The sequence below is a fragment of the Erpetoichthys calabaricus genome, chromosome 3, assembly GCF_900747795.2.
Source record: "Erpetoichthys calabaricus chromosome 3, fErpCal1.3, whole genome shotgun sequence".
In the NCBI taxonomy this organism is placed as follows: domain Eukaryota; kingdom Metazoa; phylum Chordata; class Cladistia; order Polypteriformes; family Polypteridae; genus Erpetoichthys; species Erpetoichthys calabaricus.
In genome coordinates, this window is record NC_041396.2 from 127,656,801 (window position 1) to 127,675,152 (window position 18,352).

General features: G+C 38.1%; 1 protein-coding gene across 3 annotated transcripts in view; it reads right to left on the reverse strand.

Annotated features, from left to right (window-relative positions):
• The window catches only part of selenoi (selenoprotein I), a 788,955-nt gene extending 771,037 nt beyond the window's left edge, over window positions 1-17,918 (reverse strand). For all 3 annotated transcript variants that reach the window (XR_007934346.1, XR_007934345.1, XM_028797349.2), the window contains exons 1-2: window positions 17,687-17,918; window positions 2,190-2,258 (exon numbers count right to left, since the gene is read on the reverse strand). Coding sequence is in view for 1 of the 3 variants with exons in the window: in XM_028797349.2 (XP_028653182.2) it covers window positions 2,190-2,258; window positions 17,687-17,743 (126 nt within the window). In the remaining 2 variants the exon portion in view is untranslated. The remainder of the gene's footprint in view (window positions 1-2,189; window positions 2,259-17,686) is intronic.
• Window positions 17,919-18,352: the final 434 nt, after the last annotated feature.

The following is an 18,352-nucleotide window of genomic DNA, read 5'->3' on the forward strand; positions in this document are numbered from 1 at the left end:
AAAATGCTCTTTAAATTAACTATACATATGGTGATGCATAAATGTTTTTTGGTTCTCATGCCATTCTGAGTAAACTCTAGAGACTACTGTGTGTGAAAATCACAGGAGATCAGCATTTACAGAAATCCTCAAACAAGCCCATCTGGCACCACCATTTCTGGTATTTCCTTGTGGTACACATTGTGAAACCAGTGGAGTGATCACACAATGATGTACTCACATACTGAGATTCCTTTACCTTCTTTGTTTTTAGCTAACCCACATAAAAACACATGTTGAATCTACTTGTATCAGGTGATTCAGAAAATTGATTAAATTGTTTTTGTGGTATGTATTTTAAGAAAACTGGTTTACCAGTGTGCCAAGAATTAAAACCTTAAAACATATTGAAACATAAAACATAAAATGTGCATGCAAAGGAAATGGGAAATGTGATTTTATGTCAGTGTACAAGTGTCTTAAAGGAATGTCTTAAAGTGTGGACTCGCATGCGAACTGTTTGTGGTAAGCAAGTCTACCACTGTAAGACTATTACCTAGAGTGACGTGAAGTTCAATCTGCAAATAGGAAGAAAAGGCAAGAAGAAGCCAAGTTTTGTACTTTGTTTGCTTGGCAGGGGTGATATGAGTGAGAGACTGAGGTAGTAACTGAGTGAATGTGAGAGAGAGAGAGAAATAATGTACTTATGTTTCATTTGAGTAGCTGAGCGTTAATGAACAGTTCAACACAGAGGCCAGAGTGTTTTAATTCCATAATCAATAATGTATTTGTTAAAAAATAAGTTTTAGTTTAAAATGTACAGTATATGCAAATATATTATACTGATATCTAACCAAGAAAACAGATATAGATACAGATGTTTGGCCATATCACCCACTCCAATGAGAACAACAAAGCAAAATATAAGCACTCAAATAACATACTTTAAAGCACTACATTTACATCCACAATTATACTTTTGAGTAGGATAACATGTATCAGACAAAATATGAACTAAATATGTACACTTCATCTAAACATTCTGCAAGAAGCATTATTTTTCTTTGCATGGATATACCCAACAGCTGTTCAGAGTATGCTGCATTTTCAGATATTGTATATGGTACTCATATGGGCACTTAACAGTAGAGGTAGATATAGCACAGATAGGTATAAAAAGGCATGCAAGTATGCATTTATGTATTTGCAATGGAGTACATATTTACAAATGGCAATTTCTATAGTGTTTCTTAAAAATGAAACACATACAGATCTCTACAGTGAGTGATTTATAGTACCACCAGGTCAAGATCGTGGGTGAGGTTAGGACGAATCACAAGCTTGTTTGACTAATGGATCTGAGAAGCAGCAGTTTTACATGCATCTTTGGGGGCACCGACAGTAAGGAGGAAGCTAAACCTTTGAACAAGTCTTTCAATTAGCATGCCAGTTTATATCCTCCATACTCCTGAGTTTATGAGCTCTTATTAATAAAGAAGAATAAGCTTGTGAGAACATCCGAGAAAAGTCAGTGTCCCTGCTTAGGGTGGGTGGGTTCAAATGCCATGACAGAGAGTGGAGCTCAAAAAATTTCGAGTAGCTCAGGGTAGACTCCAGATGAAGAGGGTCAGTTGAACTCGTCTGAACATGAGGTAAGAATGCCAAATGGCTAATTCCAGTTCAAAAGTATTATGGCCATGATTCATTAAGCAACAAGGTGCTTTAAACTGGAAAACATATTGTCTTGCTACAGTAACAGTCACCAAAAAAAATGCCAAAAAAACTCACTATGTTCTTTAAAACAGAAAATTACCCACAGAGACAAATAAAAACGTTTTTTTTCCTGTAGGTAAAATAATATCATGAAGAACATACATAAGAATTCAATAGTAGCATGTGCATCACTTTTACTACTGCATAACCGAAGTTAAAGATTTGGTTTATGATTATTTGGTTCTGTTTGTAATAAGTGACAAAATGCATTAGTAACTTCAGTTTTTTAAATCCCATTAGTGGCTAATAAATTCTCAAACAAAAAGGGAATTCTGTTTTTGTCTACATATTAATTAGATTTTTTTGTAGATATTTTACTGCTGCTTATGCTGTAATTGCCTTTGGAATTGCACTCTAAAATGAACTGCTTTACAAAATGATTTGCTTTACCGCTCCCTAAAAGTAATAATAATGTAACAAACAATATTATTACTTACCTTAACAAAAGAATTCCAAAATGGATGCATAACATAAATGGATAAAGGGTTGGAATCAACTGCACTGTACTGAAACAGAAAGGACACCAAATTAGCAATAATTTCATTAAAATCATTTTTATTACTATTAAGTTGCTTTAAAAATACATATCCATCAAACAAGCAGTAATTTATATTTAAAACTTAACCTTTTCATTCCATACACCATCAAAATAAATGTAGTCAATACAACTGATGATTAGCTGGTACACTCTTGCATGTCAAGAGTAAAAATTGAACATTATAAAACATCCTACATGAAAAGTTTTACAATTTTTCGATGTAACAAAACAGTTCAAATGCAAACTGACAGTGCTTATCCTTCCTGCAACAATTGAGCATTACTTCCAGTAACAAAGCTAAAAAAATCACTATTATCAGTATATCAATAACAAAAAAAAAAAAAAAAAAAAAAAACATCACGCAGACAATCTACAACATCTAAGTGCTGGCCTAGCTTTGCAAAGTTTAACTAGGAAACAGCAAAGTAAATGCTTCACAAATATTAGTTGTATTCTGGGTGTTTAGGCTCAAGATCAGTCTTTGCACTAGCAAGTAAATCTTTTGCTCAATTAGCCACTTAGAAAAAAATATAAAATAAATGACTGAACAATATTCTCCTTCATGACAACAGTATAGGCATATAACAAAAAATATTTGCCAAATTAGTGTACAGCAATAATATGTTACTAAAAATATTTGCCAAATTAGTGTACAGCAATAATATGTTACTATTTGTTGACATCCAAGGTTAGAAAGATGAAATCATAATTAAGGATATGACAAGTTATCTAAAATGCATTGCTTGGTTTTCTCTAGTACAAGGCAGCAAAGACTACAAATTAAGCCAGGGCTGCAGGGGGGTGGCTAATTCTGCAGGAGTGCTGTATGTTACATAGTTAGTGATATCACAATATATTTGTATTTGATACCAATACTGCTCAAATTTGACGATATTAAATATCTTTCGATACCATGGCAAAAATAGAAATCCCATTCAATGACTTTATTAAAGGAACTCCATTATTGTGTGAACAATATTGTGATTTTTTTATAATACTGATAGATGTATCAAAAACTTACCCCAATACCACTTAAGTAAACAAGTACTGACATTCATAAATATCAAAATACAATGCAGGAATGTGCGGAAAAGGTGGGAATCCCCCAACGTAATAGCAAATGGGGTGATTTCAGCAAATGGTTCATAAAGAATGGTATAACTTCCAGATTAGTATGTGTAATTTCTAAATTTACTCTGACATTTTCTGTTCAGTAACCAAAAAAATACTGCTTAAAATGCATACTAAAAATAAAAAAAAATAAAAAAAACATTATATATACTGTTGAATTAGTGAATTACATTTTAAACAAAACTGTGGTGTAGTGGTTAAGGATTTGGACTTCAAACCTTGAGGTCATGGGTTCAAATCACATTACTGACACTGTGTGACCCAGAGGAAGTCACTTGACCTGCCTATGCTCCAACTGGAAAACCAAAAAGAAGTGTAACCAATTGTATCATAAATGTTGTAAGTCACCTTGGATGAAAGTGTTAACCAAATAATTAAATGTAAATGTTTTAAATATATTTTTGTAACTGTTAAGTTTGTAACATTTGCTTTTTAAAAATTTTATATTTGTATCATTAGCTGGTTAAAATAGAGAACAGACTGATACAGCACGTTGCCACACCCACCGCACAATGAACCGCCTCAGGATCCCAAACTAGGCCCAAAGCACAGACATGCAACAGGTGATGCCTCAGCACCACACTAGTTCAAATGGAATGGAACAGTGAGGTTTTTTACAGTGGCTGGAGTGCCAATTACTGAAGAGTACTTGAGGGAATTAATTCAAATTTCAAATGTCAGAAACTCATTGTCCTTTAATTTTCCAAATGTGTCCCAACTTTAAAGCTTCCTCGATGCCTATGAAAAAATTCTTAATACCAGGCCACCTTAAATTACTTCACACCGCTCCTCATCAGCGTCTTTTGTTTTGCAAATGTGTTGGTCAGCATAAGTAGCATACAGCCTGCTATCCCATCCCCTGCCCCAACAGAGCTGAAGTCAGTTGCAGAATTCTCAGAGCTCAAGTGTGTTTATCTGGGTGTGAAGTGCCTGAAGTTGTATAGGGTAAATAATATATTATTAATTGGAATACATACATTTCATGTGTGTTCCGTGTCTACAACGATCTGTGTAAGTGTAGGATTGCCAGGAAATGAGAAGCAAGAACTGCTGAACACATACATAAAACAAACTTTTTCTATATTATACTAATAATGAAGTGAAGTGTATAAGTTGTGAAGACTTTAGTCTAAATTTCAAATAAATATGTGCGCTTTTATTTAAGAATATAACCAAAGGAAAAAAAATCATTCAATTTACATGTTGTTGTCAAGGAGTTAAAAACCCAAGCTCAAATGTCAAGCGACAGAAAGTTGATAGGTATTATTGGATGGTGCAGAGATGAGATCTGCTGCCTTATAACCAAAAAGTTCCAGGTTCAAGTCCGGGAGTTCCGCATTTTAAGTAGTGAGCTGCTATTATTATTATTACTATAATATAATAAAAACATATATTTGTTTTGAGTCTGTAACACTCGGTGTAAATTTTAGCTCTATATAAATGTAAAGAATTATTATTATTATTAACTACTAATTTGCTTGCTGCATAAACAGAAGTGCTGAAGATGCTCTTCTGGTTAGTTAAATCTACACATTTCTTGATAAACCTGGTTCATATGTCAGAGCATTACTTCTTGATTGTTCTTCAGCCTCTCATGCTAACTGAAAAACTGAAAAGTATGAATGTTGACCCATTTATTACATTATGGATTTAGGACTTACTTTTAAATCATTCACAGAATAATTGAAAGAAGTACTGGACAATTCTTTTAAAAATCATTCATTCAAAACAGGCAGTCCTCAAGGCTGTGTTATATTACCTTTGCTTTTAATTCTGTACACAAGTGACCTGTTAAGTTCACTGTTGACTTTTAACTTCTTCTGTGTTAGGTATGGCTAGCTATGTAAGTGGGCTCTTCAATGGGCTGACCCTTTTTCAGGGCTGGGGCAAATAATGCAGCAAGGATAGCCTGGGTCCACCTGCAACACTGAATCAGGCTGTGAAGGTTTAAGAATGTTACTGTATTTTTTTTTTTTTTAATATCAGTCTTGGTCATAAAAAAGATCATGTTTTCTGTACACCTTGAAATTGTACAAAGTCTATAATCTATGATGACAAGAAAAAAGTTGTATTTACTAACGATAATAGCAGAAAGCACCTGTAAAAAGTTAACTTTGGCTTTTCAGAAAATGTTTATCCTAATAAAAACAAATGCATCTCATTGTGAATATAAAATGTAATAAAGTTACTTAATTTTACTACATTATAGATATAGACAACACTGACTGTAAAATTTGTCAATCCAAGTCCATTTCAGGCATAAGCAAAATTGATCCTGGAGGGTCACTGCCAATGTGAGGTTCATTCCCAAGAAATACATTTCCACTGTAAATTAAGCCTTTGCTTATTCTGACCTTTTGAACATTATATCAACTATTAAAGTAATCTAGAAATTAAATATTTAGTCATCTTGTTCAAATCCTAGTGGTGATAAGTTAAATATTTGCATGCATAGCTGGAGGGCAAGTAAACACTGTTTTTGTAATGATTAACCAGGAGACATTTAAAATTTGAATTTAAAACATGCTGGATAATAAATTATCTTAAACATTTTCACAACTTTCTGTCTGGATCTAAAAATGTTTCCCTAGCTACTTTACATAAATAGAGAAATTTCTTTCCCCTTCTGCTTTATCCTGTTTTTAATTTTATAATACATTTACTGCATAATACACAATAACTGTTTGTTTTCTTACTACTTCATGGTCAGATTATAGAGAAATCCAAGAAGAGTCCAGTATTAACAACATGTACAAAAGTTCAGTTAAGAAATTAAATAACATAGAAGCAAACCTCACCCATGCCAACTTATAGCCATTAACCAGCTAAAAGGTTATTTAGCTCAACAAATGCTTTCTACCAGTTATCCTCATTAATATTATTTCATTTGATCATCTGTATGATTTATTGCTATTATTGTGATAAAAAAGGTAACTTAAAACAGTCTTAAGAAATAAATTAATCCAAATAGAACCTTATATTTCAAAAAAGAAAATCTGATAAAAAACATTACAGCACTAAGGTATGTTATTGCAAAAAAAACAACACATTTTGTTAATCTATGTATACTATATACAGTAAATTCGGCTTTTTAAAATTAAAAACCGCCAAACACTATTTCTAGTAGAGCACAATTCCTTACTGAACTCGAACAAAAATGAAATGCACATCCAGCAAATAAAACAAACAATAGACATGTACTAGTAAATTTTTGCTGGCACTTTTATATTTTTATAATTCAAAACACAATACAAACCTAAGTCAATGCATTGGATACGGTTATATATTGTACAACTCATGATTAGGCACATATAGAGAAGCTTCTCAAGCAATAAAGACATAAGTAAAAACACAGATTACTGGCACTTTAAGGAAAATGTGATCACAACATGGTAAAATTTGAGATCATCTTTGAAAACAGACAAATGTATACCAAAACAAAGACTTGTAATCTGAAGGAAGCAGACTTTATGGGGATGAGAAAGTATGCAGAAAAAAAAAAAAACAGAATGGGAGAATAAAAACTCTGCCACTATAAATGAGAGAAACTCAGAAACTTTCTGATCCAGGCCTAAAACCAAATAAAAACATTAATAAACAGAACAAAATGGATAAATAAAGGCATTATTCAAAAATTACAACTTTAAAGATCACTGTACATGAAGATTAAAAAACAGTCAAGTTATTCTGACTTGGACGACACTATAACAAGAGATCAAAATTTCATTTGAAAGAGAAACAAAATTGCCAGTGAAGCCAAAAGTATTTTTGAGTACAACTACAATAAAAAGAATGTTAAAATAGAATTTAAAGGAATACCATACTCAAAAATGTTTATTTTTTATAAGTGGTGGACAAGAATTTTTTCTCTCTCACTTGTTTTGTGGAGAAAGTATATGACAAAGATTCTGATAGAATGGGACACAACTGTGACCAATGCTGGATTAAGGTCCCCGCAAGACGCTCCATGGCCAAACATGAGACTCTGTGCCAAGAGATTGACCCAGGACCATCTCGCGGGGACGTAGAACATGAGATTCTTGCAAGACATGCCCTACTTACAACCAATATCAAATAAGACCACGGGCAGCAAAACACTTAGTCATGTCAAGGCTTTGAGCACACACAGATCCAGGGCTCTCTGCACATATAAAGCGTATACGGACAATACGTTACAGATGAAACGTCAACGACTAAGTGAAGAAGAAAGAGCAGCACGGAGAAAAGACTCAAAAGCATTGGAGAGAAAAAAAATACAAAAAAGAAAAAGAATAATCTAGGTGTAAATTCAGAAAATAAGGAAAGTAATAATCAGTCCGGAACAAGTGGAATTGAAAACAAAGCACGTCCACTCGGGCTCAGAATTGAAAGACAAAGGATAACTTCATAAAGACGTTCAAAAACATTGGGGCTATGCACATGCAGAGCAGGTTCGAGATTATGAAAGCAGTGGAATTCGAAAGGCTCAAAAAAAAAAAAACAAAAAAAAAAACGATGGCACGATACACATGCAGAGAAAGGTAAAGAATATGAAAGCAGGAAAATTCCAAAGTATTGTAGCGTCCCTTGCAGGCTGAAGCCTTATTTTTTTTGGAGTGACTGTTAGGTTCGATTGAGGGAGGACGAAGTACAGCATGGAAGACTGACAGCGGGGTATTGATTGATGATGGGATAACGAAAAGCCGAATAGAGATCGAATATATGGGCATAGGTGATATGTTAGAAGTGGGGCTCGGCCGGGCACAGCCCGAAGAGGCAACGTGGGTCCCCCTTCCCATGGGCTCACCACCTATGGGAGGGGCCAAGGAGGTCGGGTGCAGTGTGAGTTGGGTGGTGGCCGAAGGCGGGGACCTTGGCGGTCCGATCCTCGGCTACAGAAGCTGGCTCTTGGGACGTGGAATGTCACCTCTCTGAAGGAGAAGGAGCCCGAGCTTGTGCGCGAGGTTGAGAAGTTCCGGCTAGATATAGTCGGGCTCACCTCGACGCACAGCTTGGACTCTGGAACCAATCTCCTTGAGAGGGGCTGGACGCTGTACCACTCTGGAGTTGCCCCCGGTGAGAGGTGCCGAGCTGGTGTGGGCATACTTATTGTCCCCCGACTTGGAGCCTGTACATTGGGGTTTACCCCGGTGGACGAGAGGGTAGCCTCCCTCTGCCTTCGGGTGGGGGGATGGGTCCTAACTGTTGTTTGTGTGTATGCACCAAACAGCAGTTCGGAGTACCCACCCTTTTTGGAGTCCCTGGAGGGCATACCTTCTGGGGACTCCCTCGTACTGCTGGGAGACTTCAATGCTCACGTGGGCAATGACAGTGAGACCTGGAAGGGTGTGATTGGGAGGAATAGCCCCCCACCCCGATCTGAACCTGAGTGGTGTTTTGTTATTGGACTTCTGTGCTCGTCACAGATTGTCTATAACAAACACCATGCATAGGGGTGTTCATATGTGCACTTGGCACCAGGACACCCTAGGCCTCAGTTTGATGATCGACTTTGTGGTCGTGTTGTCGGACCTGTGGTCACATGTCTTGGACACTCGGGTGAAGAGAGGGGCGGAGCTGTCAACTGATCACCACCTGGTGGTGAGTTGGCTCCGATGGTGAGGGAGGATGCCGGTCAGGCCTGGTAGGCCCAAACGTGTTGTGAGGGTCTGCTGGGAACGTCTGGCAGAGCCCCCTGTCAGAAGTGGCTTCAACTCCCACCTCCGGCAGAACTTCGACCACCTCCCGAGGGAGTTGGGGGACATTGAGTCCGAATGGGCCATGTTCCGTGCCTCTATTGTTGAGGCGGCTGACCGGAGCTGTAGCCGTAAGGTGGTCGGTGCCTGTCGTGGCGGCAATCCCCGAACCTGTTGGTGGACACCGGCGGTGAGGGATGCCGTCAAGCTGAAGAAGGAGTCCTACCGGTCCCTTTTGTCCTGTGGGACTCTGGAGGCAGCTGATAGGTACCGGCAGGCCAAGCGGAATGCGGCTTCGGTGGTTGCTGAGGCAAAAACTCGGGCATGGGAGGAGTTTGGGGAGGCCGTGGAAAATGACTTTTGGACGGCTTCGAGGAGATTCTGGTCCTCCGTCCGGCGTCTCAGGAGGGGGAAGCAGTGCAATGTCAACACTGTATGGTGGGGATGGTGCGCTGCTGACCTCGACTCGGGACGTTGTGGGTCGGTGGGGGGAGTACTTTGAAGACCTCCTCAATCCCATTAACATGCCTTCCAATGAGGAAGCAGAGCCTGGGGACTCTGAGGTGGGCTCCCCCATCGCATGGACATCAAGGACAGTGCCTCTGGATTGGCAGACTGGGGTGGTGGTCCCCCTCTTAAGAAGGGGGACCGGAGGGTGTGTTCCAACTACAGAGGGATCACACTTCTCAGCCTCCCTGGAAAAGTCTATTCAGAGGTTCTGGAGAGGAGGGTCCGTCGGATAGTCGAACCTCGGATTCAGGAGGAACAGTGTGGTTTTCGTCCTGGTTGTGGAACAGTGGACCAGTTCTACACCCTTAGCAGGGTCCTGGAGGGTGCATGGGAGTTTGCCCAACCAGTCTACATGTGTTTTGTGGACTTGGAAAAGGCGTTCGACCGTGTCCCTCGGGGAATCCTGTGGGGGGTACTCCGAGAGTATGGGGTACCGGACCCCCTGATAAGAGCTGTTCGGTCCCTGTACGATCGGTGTCAGAGCTTGGTCCGTATTGCTGGCAATAAGTCGAACCCGTTTCCAGTGAGAGTTGGACTCCGCCAGGGCTGCCCTGTCACCGATTCTGTTCATAACTTTTATGGACAGAATTTCTAGGCGCAGCCAGGGTGTTGAGGGGGTCCGGCTTGGTGGACTCAGGATTGGGTCACTGCTTTTTGCAGATGATGTTGTCCCGTTTGCTTCATCAGGCCGTGATCTTCAGCTCTCTCTGGATCGGTTCGCAGCCGAGTGTGAACCGGCTGGGATAGGAATCAGCACCTCCAAATCCGAGACCATGGTCCTCAGCCGGAAAAGGGTGGAGTGCCCTCTCAGGGTTGGGAGCGAGATTTACATTTACATCATTTAGCAGACGCTCTTATCCAGAGCGACTTACAACAGTGCTTAGTAGTCTACGACTGTTCTTCAGTCTTTAAGGCTAGGATTAAATCTACTGTCATTAAACAAGTTACCGCTGACCAAGTTGTATACAAAACCCTGCTAGAAGAAAATAGTAAGTTAGTACAAAATTTTTTTTTTTTTTTTTGAAAAAAAAAAAGGGTAGAAAAAAAAGTATGGGGACTTTAGTCCAAGTGCTGTTGAAAGAAGTGTGTCTTCAGACGACGTTTGAAGACAGTGAGGGTCTCCGCTGTTCGTACAGCAAGAGGAAGTTCGTTCCACCACTGAGGAGCCAACACTGCAAAGAGTCTTGATGCATGTCGTCCTCTTCTTTTAAGTAAGGGTGGTTCGAGACGTGCAGTGCTTGATGTTCTGAGACAGCGAGAAGTGACACGCTGCTTGACCAGAGATCCTGCCCCAAGTGGAGGAGTTCAAGTATCTCGGGGTCTTGTTCACGAGTGAGGGAAGAATGGAGCGTGAGATCGACAGGCAGATCGGTGCGGTGTCCGCAGTGATGCAGGCTCCGCATCGGTCTGTCGTGGTGAAGAAGGAGCTGAGCCGTAAGGCAAAGCTCTCAATTTACCAGTCGATCTATGTTCCTACCCTCACCTATGGTCATGAGCTATGGGTAGTGACCGAAAGAACGAGATCGCGAATACAAGTGGCCGAAATGAGTTTTCTCCGCAGGGTGTCTGGGCTCTCCCTTAAAGATAGGGTGAGAAGCTCAGTCATCCGGGAGGGGCTCAGAGTAGAGCCGCTGCTCCTCTGCATCGAGAGGAGTCAGATGAGGTGGCTCGGGCATCTGATCAGGATGCCTCCTGGACGCCTCCCTGGTGAGGTGTTCCGGGCACGTCCAACCGGGAGGAGGCCCCGGGGAAGACCCAAGACACGCTGGAGGGACTATGTCTACCGGCTGGCCTGGGAACGCCTCGTGATTCTCCCGGAAGAACTAGAAGAAGTGGCCAGGGAGAGGGAAGTCTGGGCATCTCTGCTCAAGCTGCTGCCCCCGCGACCCAACCTCGGATAAGCGGAAGAGGATGGATGGATTGACGGATATGTCAGAAGTACAGTATGTAAATATTGTAAGGCTTTGAAGTTTAAGTCAGAGAATTTCAAAAACAGAGAAACCTATCCTGAATTATGGTACAAAGTCATTAAACACATGTCTCACGGACCTCATTTAAAAGATTCAGCATGTTGAGACTCTAAAGATTCCAAATATTGTTTTTAAAGAAGTAATGAAATAAAAGTGAAACTAATGAAATAGCAACAATTCAAAAAAAAAAAAAATCTTAAAAGTGTGTATCTGGAAAACCAAACATGGGGGTTGGCAAGCAAAGCCCCTCAGTGCTTTTAAATTAAAAACCCGCCTTTTCCCCTGACACATTGGTCAAGAGTCCTGTCTTCAATTCAAAAAACACAATCCAGTATGAAAGGGATCCGTGTTATTTGTTTTACCAGAAAAATCAATTTAACAATATTTTTGCAACGAAAACATGTATTTTTAAACATTTTAAGTATACGGTTGGATGACTTAACATGGATTGTGCAACCTGAGTAATGTGAGAATTTTTCATTGACTTTGATATTATTTGCTGTTGTCAAGTGTTAGACACAGTCTGTTGGCACCGTTCAGCATTAACAGAAGAGATTCACATTTTTTCTCTGCCATAACTACAAACTACACGGTGTAAGTGACATTTAAAAATATTTTTGGGTGGAGTATTGCTTTAAATCTAGCATGGAAGCAATGAGTCTGCAGAAGTTGTTTTTAAAGCAAAATATCATCAACATACATTGATACTTTGTCAAGTGTTACATTCTAGGGATTTTTTTATTTGGCAAATTCAAGCTTCAGAAATGAAACATAATAATTTTATCCATGCAGATATATTATGCCTAAACTTAAATTTCCATTAAAATGGCAAATAAGTACTTTCATTCAAACCTGCTGAATGTCCTTACAACATCCAAAGACAGCAGGGTTCAGTATAGACTACATTAAAGATGTGGCATAAATTTGAGAATTACCATTTACCTTTGAAATAATTATGTAAAAAAGACAGCATTCTAGCAGCAGTAATTTAAGTTTTATTAATGGTCACACTGTACAGCAGAAATTACATTTTTGACAGGAAAACACAACTGCACCTTTTCACTTAAATTCATAGCTTCTAAGGTTTGGGAGAGTGTCAGTGGTTGGTTTAGCTCATTTATATATTCATTCTGTAAATGTGGGGGCGGTATATCTACAGTAGGTTATTAACAAAGCTATTTGAGGTTCATTTTGTTACAACGAGAACATACCCATATCTTATATACGGTACATTTTTCCCTATGCTTTAGGAACTTAAAAAGCTAGCTAATTAATTCGTCTGAAACAAAACTGACCATAGTAATGTTTTATGTAAGGCTGGTCAAATATGTCATTAATTATTATATCATTCATTCAAAAAAACCCATAAGCTTAATAACTATAAAACACTTTTTTAAATTACGTTATACAACTGTCATTATTCCTATATGTATTACATGTAATTAAACCTGTGTAGTTTCAAACAGAGAAGACTACATGGGTACTTAATCTAGGTCTTGAAAGTCCTCAGTAGCCATAATAAAGAAGATCCATTAGAATTCTTTCAGCTTAAGGGTGAATCACATTAACAACGGGAAGTGCATTTTAAACTAAAGCCAGGAAGCACTTTTTTAAGCAAAGAGTTAGGGGAATACGGAACAGACTATCAAGACATATAGCTGAAACAAAAAACTTCAAGAAGTATCTGGATGAAATATTGGGACAACTTAGCTATTAGCTAAACAAATGAGATTCATGGACTGAATAACCTCATTTGTCAAATTTCTTATGTTCGTATGTCTGAACTTCATTATTTAGACTCTTAGCATTTCACATGTTTCAAAAAGACCAAATGAACTAAGTAAATCCTTTATATCAGAAGAATAATTATCATCCTGCGCTGGGTTGGTGCCCTGCCTGGGATTGGTTCCTGCCTTGCGCCCTGTGTTGGCTGGGATTGGCTCCAGCAGACCACTGTGACCCTGTGTTCAGCTTCAGTGGGTTGGAAAATGGATGGATGGATGGATAATTATCAAATAGAGAGCAAAAATATCTCACTGGACTGCGAGTTAAGCGGTAATAAATGTCTGTGTTTGTGTGTTCACTCTGTAATATGTTGGTGCCCTATCCAGGGCTAAAACAGCATAAGGCAATGATAAAAACCAAACAAGCAAAAGCTACATTTGTGGCATTTACTGGGTTTTTGAAGCCAAAATATTAATTAAAAAACTTCAATAAGATGAATGCTGTAATAATTCACTTTCCAGTTAAAACTCAATACTGCAGTTAGTAAAAGTCTTGTTCCATGATGTTCTTGATGAGCAACAGTGGATTCAGAAAGTACTTAGACCCATCTCTTTCTACACACTTTATTGTGTTGAAGATTTAATTTTAAAAGGATACATTTGACATTTGTACCCAATCTACATTCAACAGCCCATAATGACAAAGTAAAAAAAAATTCAGACAGGTTTGCAAAATTTATCCAAAAAAAAAAAACTGAAAACTGCAACTTCACATTTATGTAAGTATTAAGACCATATGCTGTGGAAAACCAAACTCTAATCAGGTACATCCTGTTTGCTTGAATTATCTTTGAGATCTGTCTAGAACTTGATTTGAGTTCACCTGTAGCAAACTGAATTGACTGCACATTATTTAGAAAGCCATACACACCTGTGTATAAAAAGGTCCAACAATTGATAATGCATGTCAGTACAAACAAAAAGTTATAAAGTCTAAGGAGCTCTCAAGACCTCCTGTGACGGTGTGAGTTGCACTACCCTTTTATAGCTGGGGAGCAGTTGCAGGTGCAATAGCCTGATTGCCATCCAGGGCTGATAATGAGATAATCAGACCATCCATACGAGCCAGCAAGTCAATGCATGGTTGGCTGACCGCCTCACACCAACCTAGAGACAAGTCGTAATCTCCGCAGATTGCTTGCACCTGCTCCACTCCCCAGCAGGAGTGCATTCATTATTTATTTATTAAAAAAGGCCAGTTTTTCTGGGCCTCAGACCCACTACACCACACCTCCATGATGAAACTGTGTTGAGCTCTAGATCAGGGCAGTGGCATAAAACTATTCCTAAAGCTTTTGAATGTTCCCAGGAGTGACTTCAATAACTGAAGTGGAAAATATTCAGAACCACTAGGACACTTCCTAGAGTTAGCCATTTAGCCAGACTGAGAAATTGGGCAAAAAGGACCTTGGTCAGACAATCCAATGGATTATCTCCTTTTCTAATGCTAAGAATCTTGTCCATGCTTTTATCACATCCCATATCAATTACTGTAACTCCCTAGTTCAAGTTCAAAGTTTGTCAGGCGCACAATAAGAAAACATGTTTCCCTGTCCAATGAAATTCTTTCTTTGCTGTCCACAACAAATGACAAAACCAACGTATAAAGATAAACATAAATAATAAGTAGCAGACAGATAATAAGTAACAGAGGCAGCATAAAGTATAAAAACAGAATAGAAATATAAAGTAGTGTGCAGGTAGGTGTGTGATGGACAAGTCAAATAAGCTGAGGGGAGCACACTCCTGATTTTTGTAAATGTAATGTAAACTGACATGCTCAAAAAAAAAAAAAAAAACTTATGTTCCTATGCTCTAGTTTTTGGCTTGGGTGCAAAAGATCTAAAGTCAATGCTCATATATATTAGTTGCGGCATGGCAAACCTATTTGTGTTTCACAAGAGGATTTAGTGAATGTACTAAATGTTGCATTGTAATAATCTTTGTTTCCCCCATCATTATAATTTTTATTTGGAAAATATTTTCATCAGCAATGGCTTAAAAAAATTGCTGCAAATTTTTAAACCAAAACACAAACAGCACAAAAAAAATACACACACACAAGCTTGTGTAAAGTAGATTAAGTGTGTCAAGCTAATTAATTTTCTAAGTTAGGAGAGCAGAGTGACAGTGGTCAAAGAATAAGATTCAGGCTTAAAATAAATGGGATTTTTACCCCCTTAACAGATGCAGCAACAATATAAACACATACAACCTTAATATTTATTTTTCATTTTGCCTTTGTTTTAGGAATTACATGTTAAGCCATCAGGTTTCAAATAAGTTTTGTTTGACATAGCTAAATATGCTTTACTGACAAAAATGATTTTAAAGCTGTTATGACAAAAAAAGGAAAATCAAGATGGCAGTTACCTCCCATTATGTTTAATGAGAAATGAATGCTTAATAGTTTTAAAATAAAATAACAGAAAATCATGGATCTCAGGTTTAGGAGTGAATATCTGTAAATGTGTACCTGCTCTGAGGCTGTGCTCAGTAGGGTGTGCTAAATAAAAATACATTGAAATAAACAAAAGTACTGTACAGAATAATTTGCATTACATGCACAATGCATGTTCTTTGGATTAAGAGGAGGACATAAGGGCAATTGCACTGGCTGTCATAAAGGTTTATATTTAACGTGGCGATGCCAAGCATGGTGTAACGAACTTCCTACAACAGTTATTGTTCTTCTCTTTACTTATGGATATAACATCATACCAAAATTCCCATAGTCCATGTGGAATAGTAATAAAGTTTCAATTCACTTCTGAAAAACAAGTGAATAAAACGGTATTAGTATATTTAAAATTCACCAGCCAATATTCATACTCACAAAAGGCATACACAGCATATCACTTCTGTTGTGTCTCAGTTACACTGACTACCTACATCTTTGCACATAAAACACAAACTTCTGCCTTCCACCTTCAAAGTTTTGCATGGTCTAGTACACAATTTATCTAGTTGCACTCGCTTAACCTTACAGCTCTGCACCTGTATCTATCTAGGTCCTCTGGCAATGGACTGCTAGATGTGGAGTACCAGGTCATTCAATGTAAGACTGCTCTGCATTAGAAAACCTTTCACTTCTGCCAGTTCTATTGTTGTTGGGTTTGGTTTTGTGTCTGTACTATTGATATATTTTTTTTATCTTGTGACTTCATTGTTGGTTCTGAACTTTACTATTTTCATATCAATGCTATATGTAACCACTTTTAGTTTGAGAAAGATGCTATATAAATAAAATATTATTAACCCAGTTTGAGATAGACAGACAGAGCTGTGAGTCGATTAATCACGTCTAATACTAAACGTAATTATAAAATACTTAAATCGTCAAGTAAATACGCACTGAATCACAAAATTAAGGCTGAATTAATGTTGAAAAATTAATGGCATAATTTAAACTTAAACAATGACCTTAAACCTGAACTTTTAACAAAATACTGCTTGGGCAAGTACAACCCGAATTTGGCAAATGTATTCATTGTCAAACTGGCACAGCATATGAGACACAGGCGTGTCAAAATTTAAAAAACATCGAAACGACTGTTGACTTTGAATGTACTGCTAAAGCCCGATTTGATTTGAAGCATAAGTATCCCCTAAATAGACAGCCAATATTTTAATACGTTAAACAGGCCACAATAATCGCAAATATTAACGCGTTAATTTTTCCAGCCCTAAATTATTATTATATATACATATATATATATATAGATATAAATAATATTGCCAAATAAAGAGCAAGACAACACAAAGAAAAAAAGAGGCAACGATTAGATTTAACGAATACGTTCAATATCGTGCTCGCAAAAGTTAATAATTTAGAGCGAAATAATGTAAGAACGTTTGGGATTCTTGCGGGAAAAAACGAACGCGTTGCCCAACACGGAAAAATACGTTTAGTTAAAAGTAATGTGAGGTCTACAAACCAAGACGAAATGAAAAAGAAAACACATCAGGCAATGGATACTTGCAGTGCAGCAGCTAAATAAGGAGTACCATTTCGAGTTACTTTCCCTTTCCCTGCTTATATTTTAAAAAATAAATTAAAACTCTAGTAACTGTCAGTTTAAAACACTCCCAGAAACACCTCTCTCAGTGCCACACCTCAATCTACACTGTCCAGTCGAGCAACGCGGGGGGGAAGGGAACGATGTGTTTCATCTCCTAGAATGCACAATTTAGAAAGCTGTTCCGTATTCTCTTTTTATTTATTTTAACTACAAACAGTGAGACAGATACCCGAGGCATAGATCAACTACTTCAACATCAAAGAGAAGCAAACTTAACGGCATACTTCCAGCACACACAACTTACCTTGTAAGTGTCAAAGCCGGCGAGCTGTTCACGGGTCACATACGCGTAAAATGCCATTGTTTTTCAGATGTCTTAAGTGAAGAGTTTAAAATGTCGAAATTAAGGGAGTATTTGCCAGTTACTCACGTATTCCTTCTCTCTTTTCGATCACATACACACCAAAAGACTCACGCCACCCTGTGCACCGCTCCACTCACTCTGCCGGTACAGGACTACTTCCTGTCCTTACAAACGTGCGTGTATCAAAATAAAAGTCCGACTGCGACTCGTGCCAAGCATTTCCGATACGGCTAGCTAGACGATACTCAGGTTCTAACGAATACTGGATATGAGTAGTTGTGATGCAGCTAAAGCTTTATAATAGTCCATCAACGTTTAAAGAAACTTACTACCAAATCTGAAGTTAAAGTCTTGAATAGTGAATATATCCACATTAATTATAGTGTAAGAATTGATTGACCTGCAAGCTGTAGATCTGTTCATATTTCACTAACGCGAATTTAAAAACTAAATAATGCACATTGTGTTAGGATATAGCGGGTTGGATAATGACTGACTAATTGAATAGGCTAGTCTACCAGTTGGAACGATAATGAATGGAACATTTAAGTCATTGTTCTTTGTTAATTATTATATTACATTTATATTGTTTATCATACCCCCATT